Raw genomic sequence first — 23,241 nt, forward strand, 5'->3', positions numbered from 1 at the left:
AAAAAATTACCCATGCATATGTACTGTCAAAAAAAAAGTTATAATTATAAAATAAAATAAAAATTAAATTAAAAAAACAAAGAAAAAGAAAAATTACCTATGGACACTGATGCATTGTTGGTAGAGTTGTGAATGGATCCAATTGTTCTGGAGAGCAATCTGGATTTATGCTCAAAAAGTTATCAAACTGTGCAACCCTTTGACCCAACAGTGTTACTACTGGGCTTATATCCCAAAGAAATAATAAAGAAGGGAAAGGGACCTGTATGTGCAAAAATGTTTGTGGCAGCCCTTTTTGTAGTGGCAAGAAATTGAAAAATGAATGGATGTCCATCAATTGGAGAATGGTTGGGTAAATTATGGTATATGAAGGTTATGGAATATTATTGTTCTGTAAGAAATGACCAGCAGCATACAGAGAGGCCTGGAGAGACTGACATGAACTGATGCTGAGTGAAATGAGCAGAACCAGGAGATCATTGTACACTTCAACAATAATACTATGAGGATCAATTCTGATGGATGTGGCTCTCTTCGGCAATGAGAGGATTCCATTCAGTTCCAATTGATCAGTGATGAACAGAACCAGCTACACCCAGCAAAAGAACACTGGGAAACGAGTGTGGACTGCTTGCATTTTTGTTTTTCTTCTCAGGTTATTTTTACCTTTCTAAATCTGATTTTTTTTTTTTTTGTGCAACAAGAGAACTGTATAAATATGTACATATATATTGTATTTAAGATACACTTTAACATGTTTTAAAAAAAAAGAAAATTGAAAAATGGGTAATGTTTTGTAAATTAAAAGCTATAATAATATAAATAAACAAATAAAATGAATGTTAAAAGTTGCTTTTATGGGGCAGCTAGGTAGTGCAGTGGATAGAGCACCATCCTTGAATTCAGAAGGACCAGAGTTCAAATCTGTTCTCAGACACTTAACATTTCCTAGCTGTGTGACCCTGGGCAAGTCACTTAACCCAAGCCTCAGAAAAAAAGAGAAAAAAAGTTGCTTTTACACATAATTGAGAATAAAATAAAAACACTATTTTTTAATTTAATAGTTTTTATTTACAAGATATATGCATAGGTAATTTTACAGCATTGACAAATGCCAAACCTTTTGTTCCAATTTTTCCCCTCCTCCCCCCCCCCAGCATGGCAGCTTGACCAATACATGTTACATATGTTAAAGTATAAATTAAATACAATATATGTATACTTGGCCAAGCAGTTGAAAAACACTATTTTTTAAGATTATGACATGCTGCCTTCTTTTCTTCAACATTTAGAAAGATTTTTGTGGCATCCGGTTTAGACTAAACTTTTAGAGAATTCATTTGTAAATTCATCTGGATAAATCTTTTATGAATAGCTAGGAGCCACTTGCGGTTCCCAGAGCGTCACCTGGCATTGCAGGGGTGTCCTGAGGAAGGATGCCCCGCCTTCTAAGGGGCGGGGTAGCAGGAAGCAGCTCCTCCCCCAGACCTGAGGAGGGGAGGGGCGGGGCAAAAGCCGGAGCTCTGCTAGGCCCGAGCTGGGCGGGCCAGGGATTCTCCCCTAGTCCCTGAGTGACAGAGGCGGGGCCTTCGCTCACCGCTCCGAACCTCCCAGGGAAGACGCTTTGTTCGGCCTCCTGCCTGGGCCGGACGAGCATCCCAGAGAAGCCCGACGGAGCATCCCAGCCGAGGCAAGTGCCGGCTCCCTTCGCAGCCTGAAGTCACAGCGCCGCCTCGTCGGCTCCTCTCCCCCGCCTTGTGCCCTCCTCCCCCGGCCGCTCTCCATCTCCGCATCCTCCTTCCTGCCTCCATGCCTGCCCTTTATCCCAGCTGGGGGGTTTTCATCACCTAGCCTGATCCGCAGTTGCTTCTGTACAGTCCCCCGGCCCTCCCCGCTCCGTTCCCTGCCTCCCGCTATAACCAGCCGCTCCCTTCATCCCCTCTCCTGGTCCCAGCTCAACCTCTCCCCGCTTCCTTCAGCCCCCATCCCTCTTGCAGCTCCTCTCTCCCTCCAACTTCTCCCATCAGTCCCCCCCGCCCACCACCCCCGTTCCATTTTCGACTCCGGCCTCCATTCCTCCTCCAAGCATCCCTCCAAGGTCCTGCCCTCCGAGCCCATGCCCTGTCCCCCCAGGATGCTCCCCTGACCACTCGGTCTCTATGGTCTTGACGCTGCTCTTCTCCGCCTACAAACTCTGCCGCTTCTTCACCATGTCGGGCCCGGAGCGGTTGGCAGTGCCCGTGCCCAGGAGCACAGGAGGCAGCTGGTGGGCGGTGGGCGGTGGGATTACCCGGGAGGTATCGCCGGGGGCCAACGTGGAGGTGCAGGGCGCCCTGGAGCGGGTGCTGCCCGAGCTGCAGCTGGCACTGTCGGGACTCAAGCAGGCGGGCAGCCCGGAAGCGGTGGGCATCGGCCTATCCGAAGTGTTCCAGCTGGTGGAGGAGGCGTGGGTCATCCCCACCGTGGGACGGGAGGTGGCCAAGGGACTCTGTGAGGCCATCCGCCTGGAGGGGGGCCTCGACCTCCTGCTGCAGCTGCTGCAGGCATCCGAACTGGACACCCGAGTGCTGGCCGCTCAGTTGCTGGAACAGATCCTGGTAGCTGAAAATAGGTAAGGACATCTAATGATCCCCGGGGGCTGTAGGTCCCTGAGATTGGGAGGTGTTTGAAAATCTTGGCCTCAGTTTCCCCCTCTGTAAAATAAAGCATTTGGGCTTTCATCTCAAGGGAGAACGATAGCCCTTTAGTTTTAAGGTGTTAGTTTCCCCTTTCCCCCATCCCAAGGATTCTATTATTAAGACGGATCCAGCCTCAGTTTGCCAAAACTACTACCTAAAGCGTGTAAATGTTCTCCAGCAAGTGTTATCAACTCATTTACAAGCAAGAAAGAAAGGTAGCATTTACAGTTGCAAAAATCCTAAGTGGCAAGCACATGCTCATACATTACTGATAGGGCTATAGAACTAAAAAGAAACCCGGAAACTATTGCAGAGTTACAAGTTTTATTGACCCTTCCATAGCAGTGCAGGAACCTAGGGGTGACATTTTCCCTGGGAAGTTTGTAGGCTTCAATTTCCCTTTCTGTAAAATGGGGGAGTTGCATTAAATCTAAATTTGTAGCATAAGGTTTAACTAATCTCCAAGGTCCAGCTCTGAATTTGTGTTCCTATGACCATGAAGCAGAGACAAATTTCCTCTTATCCTCCCTTAGTTGTATAAATAAGATTTTTATTATTATAAGCCAAAATCATCCTTTCCCCTCTCATTCCTGTGTACCCAGAGGAGTTGTGTTTATGTTTAGGGGAGGAGGGGAGAAAGGGAAGGAAATGCTTTCATACACACATCTTTCTACTTTCATAACAACTTCACACACAACTGGGTCCAACTCCACCCCTTATGGTCACTTTCACCAGCTAGAGTGGGGGTAGAGAGCCAGATCTAGAAATCTAGATGGAAGGAAAAGAGTTTGGGGTTCTCTAGCGCTTGGAAAGGGAGGGAGATGGATGAGTTGAGGGAAGGATATAGGAGGGGAGTTGGAGGCAAGCTGCCTAGAAAAAGGCACCAATTTTTTTTTTCATCAATGAGTACTCATATATAACACAAAGATGACATTAACCCAATCTCTTCTCTTCTTAAATCAGTCTTTCTTTCTCAATCTTCTCCTCCAGATGGCCCTATGATCTTTCCCAGTCATCTATCAGTGTCCTAGCACTGAGACCCTGGGGCTGAGGGGGTGAAGAGACATCACCATGGGAACTGGTTCTCTCTGATTCCCATGACGAGATAGGCAGGGGCAGACTCTAGAGAATTGGAGTCCCAACCCTAGCAATTGAAGGAGGCTTTCTTTTTCTACCCTCCTCTAATTCCCCTCACTCTCTCTGGCTCCCTCTCAGAACTCTGATCTTTATATAGATATGATCTCATCCTGAATCTTGGTGCTGGGGAAGGAGGATTCTGGACAAGATGTTAAGGAGGGGGCAGGGAGAGCAGTGTCAAAAAAGGGGGGTAGTCAGAGGGGTGTTCTCCCAAGTTGGAGATTTATCTTTCTGTCTTGCAGGTTTCTGCTCAAAACCTGGGATCAAGAGGTCACAGATTAGCTGACCAGATCTAGGGTCGAAGGTCATTCAATATCACCTCATCTTTCACTCTGGGCCCTAACTCCCTTTTTATACTTCAGAAATCTCTCACAGACAATGCTATTCCCTGCTCGTGCCTTTCCACGCTGCAGGATGCTCAGATTCAGGGATCTCAGGCCAGGATATTTGGTCTTCCAGGGTTGATTTTGGAAATCTCACTCCACAAGCTGTATCATGAAGTGTTTGGATTTAGGGTCAGAACAACTGGGATCAGATCCCGACTCTACCACTTACTACCTGGATTAACCTCTCTGGGTCTCAGTTCCCTCATCTATAAAATGAGGGAATTAGGCTAAATAATCTCTGAGGGATCTTCTAGCTCTTTATCTATGATTCTTTGCCAAAAGTTACTTAATGAATTAAGCCAATTCTAAAAAAAAAAAAAAAATAGCAGCTACTAAGTGCTAGGGGAGATAGAGTTTGTCTAAGAAATGATCTCTATTCTCATGGCATTTCCAGTTTTTAACTGAGATGAATGAATATGAGGTAGCAGATAAAGGGCTAGCCTTAGAGTTAAGACCACCTGAGTTCAAATCTTGGCTCTGACACAAGCATTGCTGATCTACATTGGTAACTTGCATATATGTTGTACATACTTATACTTAGGATAATAAGATCATAGATTTGTGATAGCAGAAACCTTTGAAATTATCTAGTCCAAATCCCCTCGTTTTACAGTTGAGAGAAAACTGAATCCCAGAAGTTGTCACTTGACCTAGATCACATGGGTAACAAGTAGAAAAATCAGAATTTGAACTCAATGCCATGATCCATAAACCAGTTTTTCCCACTGTATTAAGGTGCCTACTTATAGGTATACATGCTGTTCCCCTTGGAAGAATGTAAACTCTTTGAAAGCATAAACTATTTCTTTTTGTTGTTGTTGTTGTTATTCTTAGCACCAAGTCCAGTGCCTGGCACATAGTAGATACTTAAGAAATTCTTTAATAGAAGAATAGAGAACAGAATAGAGCAGCAAGGTTAGTGGGCAAGATTGTTGTTCAGTCATGTCTGACTTTTTGTGATCCCATTTAGGGTTTCTTGGCAAAAATACTGAAGTGGTTTGCCATTTCCTTCTCTAGCTCGTTTTACAGATGAGGAACTAAGGCAAATGTGGTTAAGTAACTTGCCTAGGATTTCACAGTTCATAAGTGTCTGAGACCAGATTTCAAGTCAGATCTTCCTGATTCCAAGCCCAGAGTTCTATTTACTGTGCCATCTAGTTAGCCCATAAAGGGAAAGAGCATTGTGCAATGAAATAAAAATACCCCTACCTTCCCCCCAGAAACCGTCTGACTACTAACAGTATTCTATCTTATTAACCCTCCGATTTTTAATTTAAGGAAGATGAATAGAAATGTATTTTCAAGAATATGTTTCTCTGGATTTGTCATCAATTTTCTTACTACTCACAATTTAACTTAGTGATCTTTTTGCTTATATGGTTGTAGGGATTGTATATCTATAGTCCTCTATTCTGCTTTTTTCATCTGTTCTTACAAATCTTTCTGTATTTCCCTGAAATGCTCTTACTCATCATTTCTTCTTTTTTATTTTTTTATTATAGCTTTTTTATTTACAAGATATTTGCATGGGTAATTTTTTAACATTGACCCTTTAACTTAGTGATCTTTTTGCTTATATGGTTGTAGGGATTGTATATCTATAGTTATCTCTATTCTACTTATTTCATCTGTTCTTACAAATCTTTCTGTATTTCCCTGAAATGCTCTTATTCATCATTTCTTCTTTTTTATTTTATTTTTTATTATAGCTTTTTTGTTTACAAGATATATTTGCATGGGTAATTTTTCAACAATGACTCTTGCAAAACCTTCTCTTCCAACTTTTCCCTCCTTCCTCCCATCTGCTCCCCTACATGGCAGGTAGTCCCGAACATGTTAGATATGTTTAAGTATATCATCATTTCTTCTTGTATGATACTATTCACATACCATAATTGTTTTGTTGTTCTTTTAGTCATTCTCCAGTTTATAAGTACCCATTTTATTTCTAGTTCATTAGTATCATAACAAGTGGTGATAGGGATATTAAAAAAAAAACATATATTAGATCACTGATTTTGTTTTTTATTTCCTTTGGCTACATGCCCAATACTACTATCAGTGGTCGGAGATCATTTTTGTTTGTCCTTCATTCTCAAAGAGAACCATGGCATGAGGGAGGTGATGCCATGATATGCAAGGGAGTTGGATTTAAGTGATGAAGGGCTGGGCAAGATCTCTTGCCTTACTTTTCCCTCCACAGCCATCTGGGGCCAGTGGGGGTGTAGGGAGACTACTTAATTGTTTTTCTTGCATAATTATACTGGATGGTTGGACCACTTTTACAACTCTACAAACAGTGCATCAAATGTGCCAGACTTTCCACAATCTCTCCAACTTAGACAGTTACCATCTTTTCTTTAGTTTTGATGATTTGAAAGGTTGGAGTGGAGTGAGACCTAGTACAGAACAAGCTTTGCTGTTTCAATCTGTGATCTTAAATAACACAAGTCACCTCTAAAGGCAATTCCTTAATTTGAAAAATTCGAGGATTGGGCTCTATAGCCTCTAAGGTACTTTTCAACTTTCCATCTCTTAACCAGTCAGTCAGTTATCAAGTTTTGGATTTTACAGATGAAGAGATATTTAAAGTAGCACAGTTAGTAAGACTGAAGTGATGTTTGAAACCTCAAATCTTCTGATCTTGGCTCCAGTTATGCTCCTCTTAAAGTTGTCAAATCACCTCCATCGAGTCAGTGGCTGAGCATCTTCCTGCCTCTGCCAAAAGCTCATTTTAATAACTTTTAATTTTCAAAACGCATGCAAAGATACTTTTCAATATTCATCTCTGCAAAACCTTGTGTTCCAAATTTTTCCACCGTTTCCCCACTCCCTCCCCTAGACAGCAAGTAATCCAATATATGTTAAACATGTGCAATTCTTCTGTACATATTTCCACAATTATCACACTGCACAAGAAAAATCAGCTCAAAAAGGGAAAAAAATTAGAAAGGAAACAAAATGCCAGCAAACAACAGTAAAAAGTAAAAATGCTATGTTGTGATCCACATTCAATCCCCAGTTCTCTCTCTGGGTGCAGATGGCTCTCTCCATCACAAATCTATTGGAATTGCCCTGAATCATTTCATTGTTGAAAAGAGCCATGTGGATCAGAGTTGATCATCACACAATCTTGTTGCTGTGGACAATGTTCTCTTGGTTCTAATCACTTCACTTAACTTCAGTTCATGTTAGTCTCCCCAGGCCTCTCTGAAATCATCCTGCTAATCGTTTTTTAATAGAACAATAATATCCCGTAACATTCATATACTATAACTTATTTAGCCATGCTCCAACTGGCGCATTTCCACATTTATCATGCTGCAGAAGAAAAATCAGACCAAGGGGCAGCTAGTTGGGGTAGTGGATAGAGCAGGTGGGGGACCCGAGTTCAAATCCAGCCTCAGACACTTAACGCTTCCTAGCTGTCTGACCCTGGGCAAATCACTTAACCCTTATTGCATCAGCCAAAAAGAAAAGAAAACAAAAGAAAAAAGAAAAATCAGATCAAAATGGGGAAAAATGAGAAAGAAAGAAAAAAGCAAACAACAAAAAAGGTGAAAATCCCACATTATGTTCCACATGAATTCAGTCCCCATAGACCTCTTTCTGGATGCAGACGGCTCTCCATCTCGAGTCCATCGGAACTGCCCGCACCCTCTTCTAACATCTCCGTGCCGCACCCCTCCCCCGTCTCTCTGCAGGGACCGAGTGGCCCGCATCGGGCTGGGCGTCATCCTGAACCTGGCCAAGGAGCGGGAGCCGCTGGAGCTGGCGCGAAGCACGGCGGGCATCCTGGAGCACATGTTCAAGCACTCAGAGGAGACGTGCCAGCGGCTGATCGCGGCAGGCGGCTTGGACGCCGTGCTATTCTGGTGCCGCCGCACGGACTCGGCCCTCCTGCGCCACTGCGCCCTGGCGCTGGCCAACTGCGCGCTGCACGGCGGCCAAGCGGCCCAGAGGCGCATGGTGGAAAAGCGTGCCGCCGAGTGGCTCTTCCCACTGGCCTTCTCCAAGGAGGACGAGCTGCTCCGGCTCCACGCCTGCCTGGCCGTGGCCGTGCTGGCCACCAACAAGGAGATCGAGCGCGAGGTGGAGCGCTCAGGCACCCTGGCCCTCGTGGAACCCCTGGTGGCTTCCCTGGACCCCGGGCGCTTCGCCCGCTGCCTGGTGGACGCCAGTGACACGCGCCAGGGTCGCGCGGCCGATGACCTGCAACGCCTCGTGCCCCTGCTGGACTCCTCGCGCCTGGAGGCGCAGTGCATGGGGGCCTTCTACCTCTGCGCCGAGGCCGCCATAAAGAGTCTGCAGGGCAAGACTAAGGTGTGTGGGTGACAGCGGGAGACATCAGATAGAGGCAAGAGGAGGGGCAAGAAAGAGAAGGCAGGATGGCCAGGAAGAGGATTGAATGGGTCAGGAAAGGACGGTAGGAGCACACAGAAAGGGAGGATGGGTGGATGGATAGATGGATAGGGGGTTGGGTGGATGGATAAGTGGTTATGTGGATGCATAGGTGGATGGGTGGATGGAGAGGTGGATGGGTGGACAAAGAGGTGGATGGGTGGATGGATAGTTGGATGGGTGGATGGATAGGTGAATATGTGCATGGATAGGTGGAAGCGTGGATGGACAGGTGGTTGTATGAATGGATGGGTGGAAGCGTGGATGGACAGGTGGATGTGTGGATGGATAGGTGGATGGGTGGATGGATAGGTGGATGGGTGGATGGATAGGTGGATCGGTGGATGGATGTGTGGACGGATAGGTGGATCGGTGCAGGGATAGGTGGATGGGTGGACGGATAGGTGGATAGGTGGATGGATAGTTGGATTGGTGGATGGATAGGTGGTTATGTGGATGGATACGTGGATGGGTGGATGGATAGGTGTATCGTTGTATGGATAGGTGGATGGGTCGACGGATAAGTAGATGGGTGGATGGATAGGTGGATGAGTGGACGGATGGGTGGATGGGTGGACGGATAGGTGGATCAGTGGATGAATAGTTGAATGGGTGGATGGATAGGTAGCTGTGTGGATGGATAGGTGGATGGGTGGATGGATCAGTGGATGTGTGGACTGATAGGTGGATGGGTGGACGGATAGGTGGATGGGTGGATGGATAGGTGGATGGGTGGATGGATAGGTGGATGGGTGGACGGATAGGTGGATGGGTGGATGGATAGGTGGATGGGTGGACGGATAGGTGGATGGGTGGACGGATAGGTGGATGGGTGGACGGATAGGTGGATGGGTGGACGGATTGGTGGATGGGTGGACGGATAGGTGGATGGGTGGACGGATTGGTGGATGGGTGGACGGATAGGTGGATGGGTGGACGGATAGGTGGATATGTGGACGGATAGGTGGATGGGTGGACGGATAGGTGGATCGGTGCACGGATAGGTGGATGGGTGGACGGATAAGTAGATGGGTGGACAGATAGGTGGATGGGTGGACGGATAGGTGGATGGGTGGACAGATAAGTGGATGGGTGGACAGACAGGTGGATGTGGGTACAGACAGGTGGTTGTGTGGACGGATAGGTGGATGTGTGGACGGATAGGTGGATATGTGCACGGATAGGTGGATGTGTGGACGGATAGGTGGATGGGTGGATGGATTGGTGGATGGGTGGACGGATAGGTGGATGGGTGGACGGATAGGTGGATGGGTGGATGGAGAGGTCGATTGGTGGACGGATAGGTGGATGGGTGGACGGATAGGTGGATGGGTGGACGGATAAGTGGATGGGTGGACGGATAGGTGGATGGGTGGACGGATAGGTGGATGGGTGGACGGATAGGTGGATGGGTGGACGGATAGGTGGATGGGTGGATGGAGAGGTCGATTGGTGGACGGATAGGTGGATGGGTGGACGGATAGGTGGATGGGTGGACGGATAAGTGGATGGGTGGACGGATAGGTGGATGGGTGGACGGATAGGTGGATGGGTGGACGGATAGGTGGATGGGTGGACGGATAGGTGGATGGGTGGATGGATAGGTGGATAGGTGGACAGATAAGTAGATGGGTGGATGGATAGGTGGATGAGTGGATGGATAGGTGAATCGGTGGACAGAAAGGTGGATGGGTGCATAGATAGGTGGATGGGTGGATGGACAGGTGGATGTGGGGACAGACAGGTGGTTGTCTGGACGGATAGGTGGATGTGTGGATGGATAGGTGGATATGTACACAGATAGGTGGATTGGTGCACGAATAGGTGGATGGGTGGACGGATAGGTGGATGGGTGGATGTATAGGTGGATGGGTGGATGGATGGGTGGATGGATAAGTGGATGGGTGGATGTATAGGTGAATATGTGCATGGATAGGTGGATCGGTGGATGGATAGGTGTATGGGTGGATAGATAGTTGGATTGGGAGATGGATAGGTGGTTATGTGGATGGATAGGTGGACGGGTGGATGGATAGGTGTATGGTTGTATGGATAGGTGGATGGGTCGACGGATAAGTAGATGGGTGGATGGATAGGTGGATGAGTGGATGGATGGTTGGATGGGGGGACGGATAGGTGGATGCGTGGATGGATAGGTGGATCGGTGGACCCATAGGTTGATGGGTGGACGAATAGCTGGATATGTGGATGAATAGTTGGATGGGTGGATGGATAGGTGGCTGTGTGGATGGATAGGTGTATGGGTGGATGGATCGGTGGATCGGTGGACGGAGAGGTAGATGGGTGGACGGATAGGTGGATATGTGGGTCGATAGTTGGATGGATAAGTGGATATGTGGGTGGATGGATAGATGGATGAGTGGATGGATAGGTAAATCAGTGGACGGAAAGGTGGATGGGTAGATGGATAGGTGGATGGGTGGATGGATAAATGGTTATGTGAATGCATAGGTGGATGGGTGAATGGATAGGTGGATCGGTGGACGGAGAGGTGGATGGGTGGACGGATAGGTGGATATGTGGGTCGATAGTTGGATGGATGGATGGATAAGTGGATATGTGGGTGGACGGATAGATGGATGAGTGGATGGATAGGTAAATCAGTGGACGGAAAGGTGGATGGCTGGACGAATAGGTGGATGGGCGGACAGATAAGTGGATGGGTGGACGGATAGGTGGATGGGTGGATCAATAGTTGGATTGTGGATGGATAGGTGGATGTGAGGATGGAAAGGTGGATGTGTCGATAGATAGGTAGTTGTGAGACGGATAGGTGGATGGGTGGACGGATAGGTGGATCAGTGGACGGATATGTGGATATGTGGATGGATAGGTGGTTGTGTGGATAGATAGGTGGATCAGTGGATGGACAGGTGGAGGTGTGGATGGACAGGTGGTTGTGTGGATGGATGGATGGATGGGTGGATGGATGGGTGGATGGGTGGATGGATAGGTGGATGGGTGGACGGATAGGTGGATGGGTGGACGGATAGGTGGATCGGTGGACGGATAGGTGGATATGTGGATGGATAGTTGGATCGGTGGACGGGTAATTAGATGGGTGGACGAATAATTGGATGTCTGGACGAATAGGTGGATGGGTGGACGGATAGGTGGATCGGTGGACGGATAGGTGGATGGGTGGACGGATAGGTGGATATGTGGATGGATAGGTGCATGGGTGGATGGATAGGTGAATGGGCGGATGGATAGTTGGATGGATGGATGGATAGCTGGATGGGTGGATGGATAGGTGGATGTGTGGATGGATAGGTGGATGTGTGGATGGATAGGTGGATGTGTGGATGGATAGGTGGATCGATGGATGGGTTGTGGATGGGTGGATGGATAGGTTGATGGGTTGATCTATAGGTGAATATGTGCATGGATAGGTGGAAACGTGGATGGACAGGTGGTTGTGTGGATGGATAGGTGGATGAGTGGACAGATAAATGGATGGGTGGACAGATAAGTGGATGGGTGGACGGATAGGTGGATGAGTGGACGGATAGGTGGATGGGTGGACAGATAAGTGGATGGGTGGACGGATAGGTGGATTGTGGATGGATAGGTGGATATGTGGATGGATAAGTGGTTGTGTGGATGGATAGGTGGAAGCATGGCTGGACAGGTGTTCATGTGGATGGATAGGTGGATGGGTGGACGGATAGGTGGATCGGTGGACGGATAGGTGGATGGGTGGACGGATAGGTGGATATGTGGATGGATAGGTGCATGGGTGGATGGATAGGTGAATGGGCGGATGGATAGTTGGATGGATGGATGGATAGCTGGATGGGTGGATGGATAGGTGGATGTGTGGATGGATAGGTGGATGTGTGGATGGATAGGTGGATGTGTGGATGGATAGGTGGATCGATGGATGGGTTGTGGATGGGTGGATGGATAGGTTGATGGGTTGATCTATAGGTGAATATGTGCATGGATAGGTGGAAACGTGGATGGACAGGTGGTTGTGTGGATGGATAGGTGGATGAGTGGACAGATAAATGGATGGGTGGACAGATAAGTGGATGGGTGGACGGATAGGTGGATGAGTGGACGGATAGGTGGATGGGTGGACAGATAAGTGGATGGGTGGACGGATAGGTGGATTGTGGATGGATAGGTGGATATGTGGATGGATAAGTGGTTGTGTGGATGGATAGGTGGAAGCATGGCTGGACAGGTGTTCATGTGGATGGATAGGTGGATGGGTGGACGGATAGGTGGATGGGTGGACGGATAGGTGGATCGGTGGACGGATAGGTGGATATGTGGATGGATAGTTGGATCGGTGGACGGGTAATTAGATGGGTGGACGAATAATTGGATGTCTGGATGAATAGGTGGATGGGTGGACGGATAGGTGGATGGGTGGACAGATAGGTGGATATGTTGATGGATAGGTGGATTTGTGGATGGACAGGTGGATGGGTGGAGAGGTGGATGAGTGCCTGAATGGATGGATGGATGGATGGGTGGGTGCATGGATGGATCGATGGGTTGATGGATGGGTGGATGGGTGAAGCATTATTAAGCTCTCTCTTTGGGGCCATGTATTGGTGCGAGGGAAATGCTAGGAATGGAAAGAGAGGGGTTGGAGTACAAAAATGAAAATTCAATGGAGGATAAGGAGAAGAGTGGGAAGGGAGGAGGGAAGGTAGTGATAAGCATGGGAATGGAGAAATGGTGAAGAATGAAGGAGGAGGACGAGAATGGTGAAGATAGGGAAGGAAGGAAGGAAATTATGGCTGATGAACAGGAGGTGAGAATGACCAACAATGGTAGTGAGATAGAAGATGAAGAGAAAAGTGGTGGGGGAAGTGAGGAGGGACAAAGGAGAGGATGGATTCAATGAGGGGAAAAAAGAATGTTGGGACTGTGGTAAGGGATAACAGAGATTTGGGGGATAAATAAGGGATGTCAAAGCCTAGAGGGGGAATGAGATATTGGGGAAGAAATGGAGAGAGAAAAAATAGTGAGAGTGAAAATGGTAGAGGACAGCTAGGTAGCAAAGTGGGTAGAGGGTAGAAGAGCTGAGTTTAAATCTAGTCTCAGACACTTATAAGCTGTGTGGCCCTGGGCAAGTCACTTTACCCTGTTTGCCTCAGTTTCTTCATCTGTCAAATGAGCTGGAGAAGCAAATGGCAAATCACTCCAGTATCTTTGCCAAGAAAACCCCTAATGGGCTCACCAAGAGAAGGACATGGCTAAACAATAGAATCAAAACAGGAAGCAAGGGATGGCAAGCGGGATGCAAAATCCAGGACATGTGGCAACCTGAATGATCCTAGATAAGGGATCTTAAGTTTCTGGCTTTTGCTCTTGATTCTCTCTGTTTCTGCCTTCTTTGCTCTTGGTTAGACTAAGAGAAGGCTTTCAGGACCTCTTGAAAGAAAGTCAAGCTTGAAGAACTCATAGGAAGACTCATAGGTCTAGTGCTGGAAGAGATCTTAGGAAAGAGGTTTGGGGGATGATCAAGCATCTGGGGTAGTGGTGGGCTTTTGTGCCAGGGATCTCAAGTAGGTTCCTTGCAGCACTTGCAGGGCTATACCTTCCCCTACCACCTTCCTGGCCAGCACCATCATCTGGTGTCCATCCTCCAGGTGTTTAGTGAGATTGGAGCTACCCAGAGCCTGAAGCGTCTGGTTTCCTATTCCACCAATGGCACTACATCAGCATTGGCCAAGCGGGCACTGCGCCTTGTTGGTGAGGAGGTGCCCCGGCGTATCCTGCCTTGTGTGCCCAGTTGGAAGGAGGCTGAGGTACAGACTTGGCTCCAGCAGATTGGCTTCTCCAAGTACTGTGAGCGCTTCTGGGTAAGGACTCCCTACCTCCACAGAAATGCCCTGAGTCCCTCACACCCTCTAAGTACTTCCTGCCCTCACATGGCTCCCCTGTCTGCCCCCTTGGAGCCCCACATTGAGACAGTGCCTTCTGGGGACCAGCAGTCTGGGCTCTGGACCTTTCCTGATCTTTTTTCTGACCCCTTCAAAATATATACATTCTATTTCTCATCCTTTCTAGTTTTGTTCTTCATTGGGGGATAATAGGAGGACCTGACATTTTTAATGTGCTTCCCTTCTCAGGCAACATCTGTGCATGTAGAGAGGGAACTTCTGGACACACAATGCCTTAACCCAATGTAGCAACTCTAACAGTGGGAATTCAGGCATCTGGAGGGTAGGCTTTGGGGTCAAAGATCAGAGATCACACTTTACCCACCTGAAGGGTCAGTTCCACCCCAGTCCACATACTTCCTAAGGGACTTCCCCTAAACACCTCAGCATACATCCTGACAAGCTCGAGTTTTCTCATCACTTTGGTGCCCAAGGTTGACCAGGGTAGATTGAGGGAGGAGACCACTTGGGGAAGTGGAGATGCCAACCCCAAAGGAGGGCAAGAGCCTGTGAGTCCCTCCTCCCACTGACATAGGCACACTTTCCAATTTTGCTCCCTTCCTCCTGTCCACCATCAGGAGCAACAGATAGATGGAGACCTATTGTTGCGTCTGACAGAGGAAGAGCTTCGAGACGACCTGGGAATGGAATCTGCCATCACTCGCAAGAGGTATGGAGGCCGTAGGGTGAGCTCTCCTCCTTTCATACTTGTGTAAAAACCCCTCCTTAGTCCTGCTCTGCCCCATGGGGGGCACGATTGCTCCATAGTGCTGAGCCCCTTCCTTTGCCCATTACCAAACCCACCTCCCTTCATGGTTTATTCCTATACAACTCCTGACTCCAGGATCCACTTGCCCCTGCCCAGGCTTTGACCCTCTGTCTCCTTCTGGGGGCCACAGATTCTCTCGGGAGCTCACAGAACTGAAGACCTTTGCAAACTATGCAACGTGTGATCGCAGCAACCTTGCAGACTGGCTGGGGAGCCTGGACCCCCGATTCCGCCAATATACCTATGGGCTGGTGAGCTGTGGTGTGGACCGCACACTGCTGCATCGGGTCTCTGAGCAACAGCTCCAAGAGGACTGCGGCATCCACATAGGTTTCCACCGGGTTCGAATCCTCACTGCTGCCCGTGGTGAGATGTCCTGATCCTACCCCATACCTCGGGCCATAGAATCTCAGAGTGGGTAGGGACTTCAAATAGCAGCTAACTGACCTGTAATCCCTCTGCAAATGGTCATCTGAATTCTGCTTGAATACCTCAAGTGATGGGGAACTCATTACTTATGGAAGCAGCCCATGGCAGACAGAGCACAGGGCTAGGACTGAAGAGGTGCTGGTACTAGTCCCAGTTCAGCCACTGACTTTCCAAGTGATTTTGAACAAGTCATTCTTCCCTGTCTGGGTCTCAGTTTTACCATGTATAAAGTAATCTTTAAGGTGGTTTGGTCTTAACATTCTATGTTCTAAGGTTCTTCTTTGTCCTCTGCCTCCTAAGTCTGGGTAGATCTTTCTCCTCTTCCCCTGTCCCACCAGGACTTATTTTTATAATCGATCTTCCTACCATATTGATTTGTTCAGCAAACATTTATTTGTAACAGCTCCTCCTTCCCAAAGGGAGGAGAAATGACTGCTAGATTTGCAACGTATAGCGTTCTGGCTGAATCTGGCAGGTTTCAGGACAAATCTTGCTGCAGACACTTTTTAGCTGTGTGAATTGGGGCAAGTCACTTGCCATTTCTAAGCCTTAGTTTCCTCATCTGTGAAATGGGGATGATAGTAGCATTTACCTCACAGTCTTTGTGCAGCTACATAAATTACACAGTACTGCATAAATGCTAGCAATTAATAAGAATAATCATACAAACAATAATAGCTGACATTTGCTAATTGACTTTTTAAAAATATTTTAATTGTTTTATTTTTTCTGGTTATACATGTACATTATTAACTTTTTAAGTACATGTTTCTTTGCGGATCATATTGGGAGGAAAAAATCAGAATAAAAGGGAAAAGCCACGAGAAGAAAAAAAAAAAAAAAACAGAAAAAAAGTGAACATAGCATGTGTTGATTTACATGCAATCACCATAGTTCTCTTTCTGGATGCAGATGGTCTTTTCTATCCAGAGTTTATTGGGATTGCCTTGGATCTGAGAAGAACCAAGTCTTTCATAGTTGATCATCACACATTCTTTCTGTTATTGTGGTTCTGCTTGTTTTGCTCAGCATCAGTTTGTGTAAATCCTTCTAGGCCTTTCTATAATCAACTTATTCATAATTTTTTGTAGAACAATAATCCAATTTACAAAATATTGTACACACTAAACTTCATTTGATCCTCACAATAATCCTGTGAATTCAATACTTCAAGTATGATTGCTCCGATCCCTTTTCTTTTTGTTTTTCTTGTGAGACAATTGGGGTTAAATGACTTGCCCAAGAACACACAGCTAGCAAGGTTTAAGAATCAGGCTAGATTTGAACTCAGGTCCTCATGATTGCAGGATGGGTGCTCCCCTCTTTTCAAATGAAGAAACAAGCTCAGGGAGGTCACCCAGTGATGTAGTTCCACAGCTTAAGTTCTGGAAATGGAGTTTCAACCCAACTTTCTTCAGACTCTTTTAAGTCCAAGTCTTAGTTCTATCCCTAACTTGCTAAATAAGAGCCCTAGGTCAAGTCACCATCACTCCACCAAGCCAATAATAGACTCCAACAGTTTATCATGAAGGGATTAGAAGAGGTAATACTGGCTCTTTGTGTCATTCTTAGATTTCCCCAGAGCAGGAGACAGAGAGAGACAGAGAGACAGAGACAGAGACACACAGAGACAGACAGAAACAGAGGGAGGGGGGAAGAGAGAGAGAATGCTTACTACACAGTGATTTTGGCACAGGGTTTATACTATTTCCAGTGGTCTAGAAGGAAAGTAGCTTAAACCCCTTGAAACATTATCCCCTCAGTGAGGGGAGGCAATTGCAGAAGCAGTTTGTCATTGTGCATTGGAGGGGAAGAATGGAAGAGGAATAACCCTACCCTCAATGTCTGTCTCCCCCGGCCCCCCTTCCTTCCTCCCATGTCCCATCAGAGATGCTTCACTCACCCCTGCCTTGCAGTGGCTGCAAATCCAGCAGTGAGAGCCCCGACGTCTTTATCAGCTACCGCCGGAGCTCAGGCTCCCAGCTTGCCAGGTGAGAGTCTGGGGGGTGAGGAGAGGGCGGCAAAGCCTGTCCCAAAGGATCCCAAAAGGCTCACCCTGGCTAAGCCAAGGCAGTCTGTGGGGAGGGTTGAGCATGTGTAGATGAGGACCTCTCTCCCTAGCCTTCTGAAGGTACACCTGCAGCTGCATGGATTCAGTGTCTTCATCGATGTGGAAAAGCTAGAGGCTGGAAAGTTTGAGGACAAGCTGATCCAGAGCGTCATGGGAGCCCGGAACTTTGTGCTGGTACTGTCCTCCGGAGCACTGGACAAATGTATGCAAGACCACGACTGCAAGGATTGGGTGCACAAGGTAAACACCTCACTTCCCAGCCCCCAACAAACCTGGGGACACAATTGTTCATCATAAGCAGGGACATTTTTGTTTTAAAGAACCCAAAATGAGCCTTCTTATCTCAAGTCCTATTGGTCAAATCAAATCAGCAAGCCTACTATGTGCCAGACACAGTGTGTACTAGATTCTGGTAATAAGAGTATGTTAAACTATGGCAAGCAGTTCTGAGTTCAAATCCAGCCTCAGACACTTACTATCTTTGTGATCCTGGGCAAGTCACTTGACTCCTGTCTGTCTCAGTTTCCTCATCTGCAAAATACTAATAGCATCTGCCTCCCAGGGATAACTGTTTGTAAAGTGCTTAATACAGTGCCTGGCATACGGTAGGTGCTTAATACATGCTTCTTCCCTTCCCTGGATGGAATAGAATGGACCAAGCTCTGGACTGGGAGTTTAGCAACCTGGGTTCTAGCTGAGCTACGCATAGTGTAAGTAATCAAAGCAGCTCAAAAATCCAATGGGCTTCCTCAGGAGGTAATGAGTTTCCCATCATCGAAGGTCTTCAAGCCAAGGCTGGATTACCATTATAAGTAATGACATAGAGGAGATTCCTGATTCTTATTCAGTTATCCATCAAATCAGGTCTTCTCTCCATCTCTGAACTTCTCTGAGCATGAGCATCGCTTTATTTCCAGGAGTTTCCTCAGCAGTAAAACAGCAACCTTAGAGCTTCCCTGTCTTGTCTCTCTATCATTCATGGAACTTCTACCATGTTAAAAAAAAAAAAAAAAAAAAAGGCAGGGACAATGAGTGGCCAAACTCTATACAAATCCAAGAGCTAATGTATTGACTAAATAGCCCATAACCCCTGAGCGCCCATTGTTTCTGAACATTGTACTATCGGGGATACTGGTGAGTTTTTATCGTTGGACCTGGGATTTCATTGATCTTAGCATCTCCCAGTGAGGAAACACCCTCTACCAATGTAGATCAACACTGGTTGCAATTTAGGCTCTTAAGTGCCTGCAAGGTTAAAGGCGTTTCCCAGAGTCCCCCACAAGGCGTGAACCCGGATCTTCCTGACAGAGGCTGCTCTCGACCTACTGTGCTCCACTGCATTCCGAGTGAAAGTCACAAACTCAGTTCCTCAATGCACTTTAACAAGTATTTATTTCAAGGGGATCTCTTGACTTAGTGCCCAGAGTCAGGAAGGAGTCCCGCTCTGCCTCCAACACACTCGAGCCCTCAGTGTCATTGCGGGCAGCTGGCTTGAGCTTAGGTTCTGGATGAGTTGCCGATCTAGTTTGGTGGAAGAGATTTCCTACCTGAGAGTTTCCCCTGCAATGAAATAAGAGCTTTGGAAACAAGATGCTTAACATTTTCTGGGCATCTGTTCCAGGCAGTGGGCGTACAAAACCAAAACCAAAACAGTCTCTGACTTCAAGGAGTTGATGTTCTATTTTAGGGATGACTCCAAGCTTCTGGCTGAGATTTCTGGGAAGAGCCCATAAGCTAAATCAAACATGTCTCCCCTGAGGCTTCCAGGTGGCATTGAGGACTGATGTTAGAATCTGGAAGATCTGGTTTGAAATCCTTAGGCCCTTACCAGCTGGTGACCTTTGAGCATGTCATGGTGGGATTCAGTCTCCTCACCTGTAAAATGAGAGGGTTGGATTTGATGAGTTCACGGGTCCCTTTAAGCTCATTCTTATCCCATGATAAGTCTGCAGACAGAATTCAGCAGAATGTGCAAGGTCAGCAAGTCATGATCCTGTCCAGGGGAGGGAGGATGAGATCTCTGCTCCAACAACCAGAGAAATATAAACATCTCAGAAAAGCTTCCTGAAAGGTAGAGCAGTGCTGCACTTCCCCTGCTCAAGAATTATCAATAACTCCCCAGTGTTGTCATTGTTATTCAGTCACGTCGCACTTTGTGATCCCATTTGGGGTTTTCTTGGCAGAGATACTTGAGTGGTTTGTCTTTTCCTTCCCCATCTCATTTTACAGATGAGGAAACTGAGGCAAATTGACTCAATGACTTGCCCAGAGTCATACAACTAGTAAGTGTTTGGGGACAAATTATAGGATTAAAAACACAGGATAGGATAGGATAAAATACTCTCTCCTCAGTTTGGCTAAGGCTTTTCACATCTAGCTCTATCCTACCTTTCCAAACTTATCCAGCACTATTTCCCTTCATCCACTCCCTGTTCCAGCCAAACTGGCAGAAGCACAATTTCCTAAACTTGACATTTTCTCTCCTACCTCTGTGACTTTGCCCAGGTACTGGATCCCTATCTCACCCTTGCCCCCATACCTGGCATGTTCTCCCTCCTTATTTCTGCTTCAGAGTCCTAAAAGTCAGGCATCTGTTCATGGGACACCTCTGATGGAGACCTTTCCTGATGTCTTTATCGTTACCTTCTTCTCCTCAAGTGACTATCCATATGTTTATGGAGGCAGTGTGCCTCAGTGGCTAGGGGGCTGATCTCAGAATCAGGGAGACAAGCTACATTCAAGCCCAGTGTAAATGTCCAGGCTAGTTCCTCTGAAGGGCTCAGAATAAGTCCTTGTCAGGATAAGCACAAGTCTTTGCCCCATGTTGTGGGCGCCAAAATGTAATAATGTTCTGTCATCTCTAAGTTGTAATCCTTCTCTGGGAGGAGATCTCTTTTCTGTATAATCTTTTCCTCTGTAAGCAGGTTTCTTGGGAGGCTTCTGGAGCCTCCAGCCAGAGAGAAGGTAGAATCTCAAATCCTCTTCTTCCTGAATCCTGGCTCTGAATTTCCTCAAGCTTCCCTGAAGTTCTCCCGAGAAGTCTTGTTCTTCTCCCAGTCTAGACTCTCTCCTTCCAGACTGCTGTCCCAACTCAATGCCCCAATCTAGACTGACTCTTCAGACTCAATGTTGCCTTCTTTTATCCTCACAGAGAATGGGCTTGTGAGAACTCCCAGGCACTTGTGGGAACTCCTTCAACCAATGAACTTGCTCCTTTTAAAGGTTGTGTAAACTTTTCAGAAGTCTAAAGGTGTAAACTCCTACAGGTGTGAACTCTGAGCTAGAGAATTGTTTAGACAACCTGAGTTATCACCTTGTAATCCTAACACCCAGTCTCCAAAATATACCCACTGTGTGACCCTGACCGAGTCACCTCACCTTTCAACTCTCTCAGACTAAAAATTGTAGAGAGTATTGGCAAAGTCTCTCTTCACCTAGGAATGCCCTGTGCCAACAAAATCATCAGTCCAGTGCATATACCTATCTTTATGCTTACATATCTCCCCCCCAACCCGACTTTTTAATCATTTTTTCTGTGTTGTCTCCCCTCATTAAATCATAAGCTTCTTAAGGACAAGGACTATTTTTTTGTATTTGTATCTCCAACTCTTAGCAGAATCCCTGGTGTTTAATAAATGTTTATTGACTGACTGACATGCCAGTCTCTCTCTCTCTCTCTCTTTCTCTCTCTCTCTCTGTCTCTCTGTCTCTCTCTCTCTCTGTCTCTCTCTCTGTCTCTCTCTCTCTGTCTCTCTTTCTGTCTCTCTCTCTTTCTCTCTCTCTCTCTCTGTCTCTCTCTCTCTCTGTCTCTCTGTCTCTCTCTCTCTCTCTCCCCCCCTTTGTCTTTGTCTCTCTCTATGTCCCTCTTTTTATGTCTCTCCACCTCTTTGTTTCTCTAAGTCTCCCTCTCTCTTTCTATTTCTCTGTCACTTTGTCTCTTTCTCTGTCCCTCTATTTGTTTCTCTTACTATCTTTCTCTCTTTTATTCTCTTATATGTCTCTCTGCTTCTCTGTGTTTCTGTCTGTTCCTCTCTGTCTCTTTATCTCTCTGTGTTCATTTCTCTTTCTCTGTCTTTCTTTTACTCTGTTGTCTGTCTGTCTGTCCCTCTTTCTGTGTCTCTCATCTCAATCTCTCTTTGTCTTTCTGTGTCTCTCTCTTTTTGTCTGTATCTCTTGTTGTCTCTATCTCGGTGTGCTTGTTTTTCATTGTCTCTGTGTGTGTGTGTTTCGGCTTCTCTGTCTCTTTCTCTTTCACTCTGTCTCCCTCTCTCTGTCTCTCCTCTCTTACTCGCTTATTTATCTCTCTGATCCTCTATCCTCTTTCTCTGTTTCTCTTTGGATGTGTCTCTGTCTCTGTCTCTCTGATCCTCTGTCTCTGTCTCTGTCACTGTCTCTCTCTAAATCTATCTTTTTGTTTCTCTCTTACTCTTTATCTATTTCTATCTCTCTTACTCTCTTATTTATCTCTCTGATCCTCTATCTCTCTGTCTCTGTATCACTTTCTTCCCATCCCACCTTACCCTACGGCCACTTTTCCTTTTGTATTTCCATCTCCAGCACCTAGCACAGCATATAGCACATGGCAGAGACACAAAATCTTACTGGGATGGTGGCAAGGCAGTTAACAATCATGTTCTGGGCAGCTCTGGCTCCCTCAAAGGCAGCCCTCCCCGAGGTCACCAAAGCCATTTGGGGCTGCTCTGGTCTTGCTTTAATTGGGCTTTGAAGTTTAAAAGTGCTTCAACTAAAACCACTAATGAGCACACTCTCCATCTAAAGGGAAGACGGATGATTCTCACTTAAAAATACCCCCACATTACACCTCCCACCCTGACTGGAAAAGCCACCTCAATCATATCTGTCTTTCAATAAGCCCTGGAGAGTCAAATATGAAAAGTAAACATTGCTCAGAATGGAACTTACATTTCATGGGGGGGGGCAACTTAAGTGATCTGTGCCTCAGTTTCCCTCTCTGTAAAAGGAGGGGATGGGAAAGATTTGGGGGGATTGGGCTACAAGGACCCCTCAGCTTGACATCCTGTGGTTCATGGCGTCTCCTTCTCCTGGGAGGGGGCCAGAGAGTGGACACTTGCAGTGGGTTTACACTCCCTCCTCTCTCCATCTCCCCATCTGGTCTTCAGGAGATTGTGACTGCACTAAACTGCGGGAAGAACATAGTGCCCGTGATGGACGGCTTCGTGTGGCCTGAGCCTCAGTCTCTGCCTGAGGATATGCAGGCTGTTCTCAAGTTCAATGGCATCATGTGAGTAAAAGCATATCATGGGAACTCTTGGGGAAAGCTGCCCTTGTCCTTCCCCCACTCCCTTCAGCAGGTCTAACATGCCCCAAGAGAACCCCACCCAGGGGACATGAACCTCGGGCCTCTCCGAACCCAACTGGTCAGCCACCATGGTCCCCAGAAAGCTCTACCCCAGGGGAGCAGGCC

At 46.8% G+C, this 23,241-nt stretch overlaps 1 protein-coding gene across 1 annotated transcript in view; it reads left to right on the forward strand.

The window, feature by feature from the left end:
- The first annotated feature begins 1,506 nt into the window (after nt 1–1,506).
- SARM1 (sterile alpha and TIR motif containing 1) overlaps nt 1,507–23,241 on the forward strand; it is a 28,243-nt gene continuing 6,508 nt past the window's right edge. Inside the window, exons 1-8 of the mRNA XM_074263690.1 lie at nt 1,507–2,611; nt 7,906–8,524; nt 14,233–14,445; nt 15,105–15,196; nt 15,426–15,661; nt 17,613–17,715; nt 17,846–18,035; nt 22,937–23,058. Coding sequence (XP_074119791.1) covers nt 2,160–2,611; nt 7,906–8,524; nt 14,233–14,445; nt 15,105–15,196; nt 15,426–15,661; nt 17,613–17,715; nt 17,846–18,035; nt 22,937–23,058 — 2,027 coding nt within the window. The 5' untranslated portion in view covers nt 1,507–2,159. The remainder of the gene's footprint in view (nt 2,612–7,905; nt 8,525–14,232; nt 14,446–15,104; nt 15,197–15,425; nt 15,662–17,612; nt 17,716–17,845; nt 18,036–22,936; nt 23,059–23,241) is intronic.

Source organism: Sminthopsis crassicaudata, chromosome 4 (genome assembly GCF_048593235.1).
Source record: "Sminthopsis crassicaudata isolate SCR6 chromosome 4, ASM4859323v1, whole genome shotgun sequence".
In the NCBI taxonomy this organism is placed as follows: domain Eukaryota; kingdom Metazoa; phylum Chordata; class Mammalia; order Dasyuromorphia; family Dasyuridae; genus Sminthopsis; species Sminthopsis crassicaudata.